Source organism: Oppia nitens, unplaced genomic scaffold (assembly GCF_028296485.1).
Source record: "Oppia nitens isolate AA-2021 unplaced genomic scaffold, nextdenovo-longstitch-racon4-pilon3 scaffold3_pilon_pilon_pilon, whole genome shotgun sequence".
Classification (NCBI taxonomy): Eukaryota; Metazoa; Arthropoda; class Arachnida; order Sarcoptiformes; family Oppiidae; genus Oppia; species Oppia nitens.
The window spans coordinates 640,510-652,975 of NW_026533221.1; the positions used below are offsets into that span (position 1 = coordinate 640,510).

The 12,466-nt window shown below is 29.8% G+C and overlaps 1 protein-coding gene across 1 annotated transcript; it reads right to left on the reverse strand.

The window, feature by feature from the left end:
• Window positions 1-2,613: 2,613 nt before the first annotated feature.
• Window positions 2,614-7,742, reverse strand: LOC128958966 (kinesin-like protein KIF13A). Its single transcript, XM_054304936.1, is given in 5 exon segments — window positions 2,614-4,211; window positions 4,214-5,287; window positions 5,290-5,401; window positions 5,568-5,747; window positions 7,290-7,742. Coding segments are annotated over 5 exon segments (3,417 nt in total).
• Window positions 7,743-12,466: the final 4,724 nt, after the last annotated feature.

The window sequence follows — 12,466 nt, forward strand, 5'->3', positions numbered from 1 at the left end:
ATGTCTAAGAGACACCACTATTTATACTAAAGTGTACGTGAGAAATAATTAGGTCGTATTGAGTCAGCTTTAATCCCTATTCTAAACTGGGCGTAAACCATTCATTTTTCTGTATAACATTTCAATACATTATTTTAACAGTGAAATACTAAGTAAAAATAAAATAAAACTTTGTTAAAAACTAGGCGTTTACTATTCACTTTTCTGTATAACATTTCAATGTATTTTAAGATTGAATCTTAGTTTAGTATTAAGCAAACCTTGGTTTGCAAATATAATTATTTAAATAAAAATAAAATTAAGCGTTGTGTTAAATTCACTTTAGTAAATTTAAACACAAACAAAAATCACATTTGTATTGAAATAATTATAGCTTTAAAACACTAATCAGTATATCATTGAATGGTACTGTCTACCTATAACACTTCCGCCCCTTTAAGTCTGCATCTGTCCTCAGATGCGTAATTAAGAAATTACGTTTGACTTATAACTATCTCTCATGTACACAATAGTTTACAACTAATTTTTATAAACTTAATGTAAAAACCCTTTAACTAAAATAACTAATTATATAACTAAATTTGGAATATCTAAATTCTAACTTGTATTATAATTAATTCTTATCGATGTCCGTATGTTAGTTAACGTGATTTCTTGATAATCTTATTTTGAGTTGATCAACATCATAAACATTATCAACCAATGTAATATGCGATTTCTTCTAATCAACTTCAGCTTCTTATCGATTTATCCATTTCATAATAAACTAACTATATTCCAATATTCGTATACCAATGTACACTAAAACTGTTATTGGATTCCTTAAATTATGCTTCAATCAGTTTATAAAAATGGACTATGTTGATAAATTATTTTGTAATGGTCTTCGTATCATTATTCATAATAAATCGACTCTATATTCGGTATTGAATACCAATTTCTTTCAATTGCGATTATGTCTTGAAATAATATTGCAGTCATCTTCAAGTCATCGATCATTACATATTCACCAGTTTATTTTTCAGTATTTATTATAATTATAAAATCTTTATCCACTTATTTTACGAAATTAATTTTTAAGTTTCAATTAACATGTATTTTTGGATTATCCAACTTTTTATTACATTTGCTTTAAATGGTCTAGCCAAATAACAGAAATCATCTGTAATACGATTTTGAATTAAGCGTTGGCTTCTTGTGCTTGATTCTTAACCCATATCTGCCAAGGGTGTCGATTGGTTGACCATTATTATTTATTAATATTTCTTAATAACATTTTTTAATTAACAACTAATGTTAACAATTATCTATTTATCTCTAACTTTAAATTTAATTATTAATAATCTAATTATGATTTTCATTAGTACGTTATAGCTTTAACAAATCAAATAGTTTAAAGTTGTGTACGATTATACATTTTACTAGGCCTAGAAATGTATTAATGTACTGACTTCTCTAACAAATGATTTCTATAACAATTTCATTTTAAAAGCTTAAGCATTTTTAATTTTACTTATAATATAACTTATAACTCAATATTGTGTATACTTATTTGTTCTCTTTATATCTCAATGAATTGCCTCTATCGGCGATCTATTCTACTGAACGTTTTGTAATTACATTTCAAATTTCGTCGATCGACACAATTATGTTCATAATTTAAATTTCATTGAATTGCCTCTCTCGGCGATCTATTCTTCTCAATTTTTTGTAATTCCATTACAAAACTCGACAATTATTTCTTAATTGCCATCTTCATGGTGTCGGTCATGTGAAACTTGCCGCCATATATTCATTTATGGGCCTACAAATTGGTTCCATAGATAGGTACTAAGACCTTTCTCCGAAGGATTATGTAGAGACACCAAATCTACTCCTTATTTGTAACATCGCGATGTCAGCGTAAACGGAATTTATCATCGTTAAACGCATTTCTTTTCTGAACCAATTTTCTTCCATCCTCCAAGTAGTAATACCAAAAACCAAGTTCACGCGGCTTTTCTTATAATACGTTTTTTGGTACTAGTCTTTACATCCATATATAGATAAAGATTGCGAAATCCAGTTCCAAATTTTCTCCGCAATTTTATTTTACCATTGATTATATAGTGTGTATAAATGGAGGATCTAAGATTTCTTATAAAATCTTCAATGAAGTATCTGACCAACTGTGTTTCGTTATGGCGCCATAACACGTCAGAACTTCATTAACAAATCATTTTTCCTATATTAGGTTTATCCACTTTCTCACTATTTCTTCATTTTTTTCATAAATTACGTCAATCATTAAAATATATTGTTTGAAATTCCATTTCGGAGGGACGGCCCAATATATCAGCTCCGATTATTTCAAATAATTCTGTGGTATCAACAGCTGCAGCATTTTCTTTCATTTTCTTTAACTGACATGACTCAGTTATTTACATACTAATGATTGACTACATAGTGATTTCAAAACTTTTTCTTTAAATACTAATTGAGTTCCGAATTACTCTTTGTCATGTTAATCTTCAAGGATTTGTCTTCTGAATTTAGTTGACAATTTTTATTATCCGTTAAATAGACAATCAATATTTACATAGAATGAACCATCAGTGTTTTTAACCCGTATTACTATGTATATGCGGTCATATTGGGTACACTAGCAGACTTGCGGATCAATGACTCTTGATTCATAGCAGTCGTATTTAATTTGCCTTTTATGGCTAACAACTCTTTGAAGGCCACCTCTTGACGAAGTCGATTGAGTGATAGTATGCTTTCAACGGCAAACACACCTGTAATGTACCATTCAATATTAATATTACCTGTATATAATATTACATTTGTCGTATGATTGAATGGGTCTTTAGCGGCGATGATTGTTGTGGTGTCAAAATTGGAGGGAACAACTGTCGAGTCGTGAAATCCCCACAACGAATACTGACAGAAGACAAAGTTTGACAACGTTATCGGTAGACCGCGTGCGCTTTTGATGGTCACTCTCAGCACTACTTGATTACGACCGGAACCGTCAACTTCGGTACCGCTGTTGTCGTAACCGCTGCATTGGCTCATTGTTTCCATCGATGCGTCCGCCATTCGTTCGCCGAGATGACCGGCAATGCGGCCAAACTCAATGTGCAAACGACCGGCCACTTCGCCCTGTTGTGAAATAATAGGTACGTTGTAGTCGAGTATGACGTCGTGAACGAGTACATCGAGGTATATGTTGGCGACACCGATCAGATGGTGATTCTCTTGTAATTCATAAAACGGATCGTTAGCCGGCGATAACTCATCTGTTTTGTTACTATTGGTGTCTGTGTTTATGTTGTCGTCCATCGTATCGCGTTTTGATTGTCGATCTTTCCATTCCTCATACAGTTCTCGCATTTCAATCAAATTGTTTTCAAACTTTTCCATCAACCAGATCTGTATCGTCCGGTTTTTGCGTCGAACCAAAAATGCCGGTTCCGATACAAACGAAACCTTTTTACCATTTGGACTCAGATTAGTGGCCGGTATCTGAAGTGTCACCTTATATTCGGTACATTTTTGCATTTTGTCGGCAATAAGGTTGGCCTCGTAGGCCAATGTATTGGCTCGTACTATATCTTGGCGTAAATGGTTTAGACTTTTCTTGAACAGATCGTACCGTTCTTGAGCCCACTTATCCATCTTTGACTGAACACTTCCCGGACTCATTAGATTAATTGTTGAGCCGGAAAACCCGCGGACACCCATTTGACCAGCGCTTGGATACGGATCGAACACATTATTATAACTGTACGGTGCATATGGTGTGCCGGGCGACAGATAACTGGCCAACTTTTTCAACTGTTTTTCATACATTTGTCGCTGATCTTCAAGGGATTTGTTTTTATCTTTTTCGTACTGTTGTTCCATGGCTTTCATCGCTCCCTGAATGGGATCGTTGACCATCTCATTCATCATCAACTCTTCTCTGGCAAACTCGTAATCCATGGGCCGATCGGACTGTTTATGGTCAGAATGTTTGGGACAGTTAAGTCTGAAGAAGTGATTGTTACCCCAGAGAATACGTGCGCCGTTTTTCAGGCCAGTCCTCTCTTTGATAACCGATCCGTTAACACAAGTTCGGGCCCCGTCTAGTGGTTCAATAACTAATTCGTTTGTAACGGTATTCACTTCGATAATACAATGCTCGGGCATAATACCGATACCCGATAGTTGAATATCCTGTTCATTGGGGCATCGCTCCGTCCGATAAGCGTTTTGTCTTTAAGATAATATACTAACAGTTCATTTAGCGATGGATCGGCGTTTAAGTTAACCAAATAGTATTTACTGTTTTCCACTCGAATACCGGAGCTTTGAACAGATATACCCATCTTTTCCAGTGCTTGTTGTCTCTCCTGATGAATGATCTCTGTCTTACGGAGCTTCTCCTCCCACGTCTGTTCCATTGTTTGGATCAAATTTTCCGATTCGACGAGCCGTTCGTAGAGATCGGACTGTTGTGTAGCGTTCATGAGCTGAGCCCTTAGCTGATCTACTTCTTCGCGCAGCTCACGAATGATCCTATTGTTAGTATCTTCATTGACCACCGCGTGATTTACAATACGTTTGGCCCGATCAGCGTATCGCAGTGTCGACAGTGTCTCCTCAAAGTTATCGGCCGCCGGGCTAATGGTGGCCACCATCACAGTCTTTGAGTTGTCGCCCAAATTGTCTTTGAGAAGCCATGTGAGCACTGAATCCCGATATGGAACAAATTCTTCTCGACTTTTGCCGGACGACTGGTCGGCCAATTTGGAGATCACTAAGCCTAATGCGGTCAACGATTTGTTGATATTTGAACCCTCTTTGAGTCTATCGCCGACAGCACCCGTTTTGACCGCTCGCTCACTGCCGGCCAAATCAACTAAACTCATTTTGGATACCTTTTCTCCCGTCACGCTGACGGTATTGTCAAACACAGAACAGGTCAATGTTATGATAAACACGACATGGGATTTACTGGACTCCGAGTTCATGTTAGTGGCGGCCACTGTTCGGGACTTGTTGCCCTCAGTCATCAAGTTATCAATTTCTTTGAATGAACTGACAGCCAATGTGGACAGTCCGTCCACATACGGACCCAATAGGTTATGTTCGCTTACTTTTAGGTTTTGTTTGGTGCCTTTGGAATTGAGAAGATCGGGAACTTTTTCATTGTATATCTCCATATACGACACATTGATCTTGAAATTAGTATTGGGATCACCATTGTTGGCTATCCTCTCAAATATAGCGTCACACAGTCTGGGTATGAGTCCCTTATCGGCGTACCCATCATTGTGTATGATTTCCCGCTACCGGTCTGGTCATAGTTACAGGCGCAATAGCTTTCAAACGAGCTCTGTAGCACAGGTATGCCCATCTCATTGAACACCTGTTCCTGTTATTGTGTTTCTAATAGGATTTACGGCATCACTCGGTGTCGACACGGTGGATGTCGACGTCGACTCGTTTTGTGAGTCTATTGATATGTTTCCACCGCTTAAAAGATTTGAAGCCTTTTGTCGGATCCGATCAAAACCTTCTTAAGCTGTGTTTGTAATGACCGACAAATCAAAAGACGAATCAGATTTTTCGAGTTTCGTAAAACTTCCGCCAACTGTAGGACTAATGAAAGCCATATGTGCGGCCATCAATGTAAGTGCCGTATAAATAAAAATAGTATTTTTCAAGCCGTCTAAAAAACCGTTGTTTAGCGCTGGTTTGGTCATTAAGTTTTGATTTTTCTTAATTTTTGCCCAATATTTATGGGACAAATTGGAGTCATTAGTCAATGAAATTAAGATTTCATTTTCATTAATTGGCGATAAGTATGTATGTGTAAGTATATGTTATATTTGTATATGTATATGTATGTATATGTATGTATATGTATGTATATGTATGTATATGTATGTATATGTATGTATATGTAAATATGTTTGTATAAAATATACTTTTAATATTTTTAACATATATGCAACATCTTATTGTTTGTAGACCTCAAACATGAAACCTGTTTCTATCGCTTATCTGACATAGTATTATTTATTATTATTTGTATTATGTAACCAAACATCTACTTTATAAAAAGCTATACACTGTCTAATGCTTATATTTTTAATAGTTAGAAGGAAAAGTTTATTTCAGTTATGTTTATTTTTATTACTAGGATTTTTTGTTATTAGTTTTAAATTTTGTTTTTATGGCAATAAATGTTACATACATTATAAAACTTTTTTTTATTTGTATAAAAAATATATTTTCCACACATTATTATTATTATTATTTGCTTCTAACATGAAAGTTGTTTTTATTTTTTTTATTCATTTACATCACTCAGTTTTATTTGATCTAAACCTTCTAGTAATACTCCTCTCTAACTCTCTCTAATAATAATAATAATAATAATATACGCATGTTAAACATGTAATTATTTTGTTTATATACATTATGAAATATATAAAAATGTTTAAGATATATAATATACTATAATATAATAGCATATATATTCTTATTACTTTGTTTTTTAACAAAATAAAATAAAATAAATGCTATTAAAATTCAGCAATTATTTATTATTATTGATTTTATGCGTTTTGCATATAATTATTTTTAAACATTATATATAATAATGATTTTAAATGTGTAATGCTTACGTATACACTATCTAATAATCATAGGCATTTCTATATACAAATCAGTTACTAATTAATTCAATACTAGTTATACAATATATTTTGTTACATAATTATTTTCCATTATTTTTGAAAATTTTAAACTTTATTAATAAGGTTATTTAAAATAAAAATTTTCATTTAAAAAATTAGATAAACTTTTAATAAACAATCATAATATATGTCAACATTTTAAAAAGTTTTTTTTAAATAATTTTTGTTTTATAACAGGTTTTTCTGACTTGTTTTGTTGTGGTGTATCTACAAAACTATAATAAAATATTTTATTTAAATTTTGGAAATTTTTACATCAATAGTAAGTTTATTAACATTTATAAATGTATTAATCCAATCCTTTAGAAAAATCAAACAATTTCCGGATTTAATTATTGAATTAATTGTAGCATTTATGTAATTTATTTTACATTTAAATGCTAGTCCACCGTTGGTGTTTACATTGTTTAAAAACATACAAGTTTTGAACATTTTAGTAATATCCCAATGATGTAACCCTTTTACATACAATATATATAATACATTGGAATTTTGATTGATTTTTCTTATGTTTAGCAAAAATTGTGTATCAAATGTTTTAATAACAACAGGCCATACGTTCTTATCGTCACAGAATAAATCAACAATTTCATATCGTAAATAACAGTCATCATGATTCAACAGATTACCATGGACAGTCTCTGTATGAACTATAGCGGACGTTATGTCACCATTAAAATTGCAGATATCGGGGATTAACGGGCAATATACAGTTTTGTAAGTACATTTGTCTTCATGTAGTTTTTTCCGTGAAATCAAAAGTTGGCCAGGGCATCCTTTACTAACATTCTCACATGGAAACTGGTGATCTTCAATAACATTTTCTAAAGCTAAATTTCGAGATTTTGTTACCAAACTTTCTCGGCAAACTGGACAGTTGTTGTTATGTATTTTAGGTAAACAGTTATTGCAAGTAATATGTCCATTTCGACACTGGTATAATGGCGGACAACAAATCTCATCACACACTTTACAAGTGAGTACACTCATTAGCTTTGAGTGAGCTATCATTTTACTATAGCCTAACAAACATAACCTTCGCTATTTATTTGTAAAATATTATTTTGTTTTTGTTGTCCTATTATTTTACTACATAATAAAATTTAATTATTTTTTTTATTGTTTTAAGGCGAAGTTGTTTATAAATGAGGTTAAGAATTTAAAAGTTAAAATCTGATTATATAAATTGAGTAAAATTTTTACTGAAGCAGTAAATAATGGATAACTTTGATGACTGCTTTCAAAGGTATTTAAATTTAAATTTTATAAATTACTGACTTTTTATAAACACTTATAAGTGTGGACTGGCCTGCTGTTAGTGTTTTTGGTTTATCAATATATCATAGCGACAACATCAATATCTCCGCAAATCCTGATATTGTGTCTCTATCGGATGAGGAGTCTGTTACCGAGGATAATCCTACAGTAACTTTAATTGAACGTACTTTTTTAGAGTTCGAAGAATTACGTTTTTATTTTACGTCAACCGGCCCTTTAAGGTATTTTTGAAAAATCAAATTTCTATTCTATTTTGATCTATATATTACAAATGTCAGGCGTTCATTCTATAGTAATGGAAGACGTCGAGTTATTTCTTCCCGACATAACCTTATATGCTTATGGCGTAATATTTTAGACATATTGCCGACGAGTCCAGAGTATATTATAACATCTAACTTATTGGTTCATACTTTCCGAAATATCACAAACGGATTAGATTTTTTGAATAGTATTGTCGAAAACACATTTGGAAACATGGAAATGTATTACTATTTTACAAATTTTATGCAAGCTTCAAACCAACTAAATTTGCTTTTACGTGATTCGGGAGTTATAAGTTTATTGATTAATACTGATACAACTAGCGGATTAGATCCATTGTTATTAATTATAAAAAATAACGGTAAGTTTATTTAATAGTATATCTATTTTATAAAACTGATTTATAAAAATTATTTTGAAATATCAGTTGTTTATGTGTTTGACCCCATTCAAACCGAAAGGCGACGACGTTATTTACCGTATACCTTACAGAGGATTATCCGAGTATGTACTCGTGTTTCAACTATTAGAAGACTTTACATGACCCAATTGGAAAACATTGAAGCTTTTCAATCTTGTTTGCTATTCATTGGTTATTTATTTGATGGCTATGACATTACTAATTTTGATTATTATCAATTTAATTTACGTATAACTTTTTAATTATAATGTTTTCTTTGATACTTAATTGTTTATAATAAATTGATAACAGTCACTGTTTATTATTCTATATATCTACTATTGCATGTGATTGTTTTACACATTATAAATTACTATTTTTAGAAACATGATTAATTACTCTGACATAATTTTAATAAATTCTCTAGATCTGAATATCAGAAACCATTGGGCTACGCCTAAAGCTCTTCAGCTTAGACTCACCGCCCCACATGGGTATCTTTTATCCCCTATAGCTGCTCACCAAATGCAAGGGAAGTGGGGTTATCCCGGGTATATGTTATATGTGATCACTTTGTGAGTGTTCACTAACCCGTGATGTAAACCCTACTATTGCTTAAAGACTAAGCCCTTACGTTGCTCTGCACGTACCAGCATTATCATCTCTATCGGCGTGTGGCTTAAGGAGCGAGCGGATCTCCTATCACTGGTTGTGTACAAAGCTATATGTGTTGATTTGTTTAGTATTTAGTCGACCGACTGTTTTAGTTTATACTGGTTCTTGCATAAACTATTCGTATAATACTACCGTACGGATTCCCAATTGATTGGTACAAAATCTCAAGTCTAGTCACCCGGGTCAGTGGGCCTAACCGGGTCAGTGGGCCTAACCGGGTCAGTGGGCATACCGGGTTAGTGGACCTGTTGGAGCTGTCTGGCATGTCAGAGCCGTTGGGACTGTTATAGGCCAGTCGGTCAGTCTGATAGTAGACTAACGTGTCTAGTGACATAACCATATCTGAGCTAACCTATCATAGCGCTTAATACTGCATACCATATAATAGGTTACTCAATAATAAGGTTTACTCAACGTCGTCACATGTCAACACTAGTCTTTGGTCGGACCGGTCAGATCCTACCGTGTAGCGGACACAGTACCGGAGTTCCCTTTTAAATAGTATTCGCTTACGTAATAAGTGGTCGATTCCTATCGGCGCGGCGTTCGATTGCTGTCCTTTATGTCCCATATGTAATCCATAACGCAATCCGAGACCACCAGCCACGATGAGTAATTAATACACAAAAAGTAATATACAAATACTTTATTTTATCCTAGAAACAGTTATACACTAGCCCTCTAAGACGAGAACTCTCAGGAGAGAACTCTCGAAAGAGATCTCCGAAGAGTACTCTGAAGAGAACTAACTTTGATGTCTAAGAGACACCACTATTTATACTAAAGTGTACGTGAGAAATAATTAGGTCGTATTGAGTCAGCTTTAATCCCTATTCTAAACTGGGCGTAAACCATTCATTTTTCTGTATAACATTTCAATACATTATTTTAACAGTGAAATACTAAGTAAAAATAAAATAAAACTTTGTTAAAAACTAGGCGTTTACTATTCACTTTTCTGTATAACATTTCAATGTATTTTAAGATTGAATCTTAGTTTAGTATTAAGCAAACCTTGGTTTGCAAATATAATTATTTAAATAAAAATAAAATTAAGCGTTGTGTTAAATTCACTTTAGTAAATTTAAACACAAACAAAAATCACATTTGTATTGAAATAATTATAGCTTTAAAACACTAATCAGTATATCATTGAATGGTACTGTCTACCTATAACAATATATATTATATATACATGTATATATATAAACATTTAATTATTAAAAATAAATTTATTGATAAAATAATTACAGAATATTTAATGTTTAATTTTTTTTTTAAAATTTAATAAATTGTATGGAAATATATGAGCTTATAATTAGCAATAAAATTTAAAAAAAAATTATTTAAAAAATTTAAAAATAATATTATTTTTTATATTAATATAATAATTGAATTATCATTTTTCAATATCAACAAATTGTGTGTAATATTATATACAGTATTATTGCATAATATTTTTTAAATCCAAATAAAATTTATATATATATATATAATATTACTTAATAAATTACTTTTAAAAAACCCAATCTATATTAATAGCAATAAATATTATGCTAAAAATTTATTTATTATTTAATAATTAGTTTGTTTAGCCAAATTTAATTTTAAATATATTATAAACCAAATATTATATAAATTATAAAAACATAATAATTTTATTTTAAATAATTATAAGTACTATTGCTTACAATTAATAAAAAATCGGTTTTGTATTAAAAAATTTTAAAAAACAGGTGAACTAAATATATATTCAATTATTATGTAAATCAATAGTGATTTAGATTCAACAAAATTCAATGTCAATTATTAATAATAGGTAATAAAAAAACAAAAATATATAATAATTTTTTTTATAATAAAAGTTACATTTTGATTGACATAAACCTAAGTATTACAATAGTTACATATGATTACAACAACAAAAAAATTGGCTAAAAAATGTTTATTTCATATACATTATAAAAATAAATGACTATTAATTAACAATAAAATTAACAAAAATAAAATAAAATAATTTACACTATATTTTGTGCATCTAATTCAATAAAATTTTGAATATATTACTAAATTACATAATATTGTAAATATTTTTTTATATATACAATAGATTTGATTATATTATTGTTAAAATGTCTGTTTTTTTGTAATAAAGTTATACAAAACAGGTGAAACATGTATACAAATATCATGTATTAAATGTCAATCGCAATCAAAATTATAAAAAAATAAATTATTTTATAATAAAAGTTAAATTTTGATTGATATAAAGGATTACTTACTAAAAGAAAAAAATAATATTACAATAGTTATAATGATTGCAATAATTTTATGTTCAAATAATATGTTTATATCATATACATTATGAATGGATATTAATTAACAATAAAATTAAGAAAAAATAAAAATATAGTCTATTTTGATCATCTAATTCAATAAAATTTTTGAATATATTAATAAATTGAATAAAAAATATATTTTTTCATTATTTTTTTAAACTTTTTAATTTTATTTATAGTATTATATTTATTAACACACAGTTGTAATGATTTACTGTACTTTTGATACTAAACTAAAAAATACTTGTTTTTTAAATACTATAAAATTTATTTGTTTCAATCAAACATTTTTTTGTTGCTATACTTTTTTATTGAAGGATATAAATGATTAAATAATTATTAGTGCATTAATTTTTTTCAGAAAAAAATAATAAAATTTATAAATTTTATACAAAAATAATAATAAAATTGAATTTAAATAAAATATAGTTATATTTTTAATAATTAGTTTCAATGTTCTAACAGATTTAATTAATAATTAATTAATAATATATATATTAATTATTATTAATAGCTTAATTGTATTAAGTTTGTAGTATTATTAATATTTTTATTTTATTAATTGTAATTATAGTTATAGTTATATATGTATAAAATTGTATTGTAATTTATATTTTAATTAATTTTTAAAATTTTATATAATAAAATTAATTTTTTTATTTTAAACTGTAGTACGTTTTGTTGTTGTTGATGTAAATTATATCTATTTAAAATTATAATAATAATAATATATTTTTATTGATTTGATTACAATATCAATACAATAGCAATAAATATTG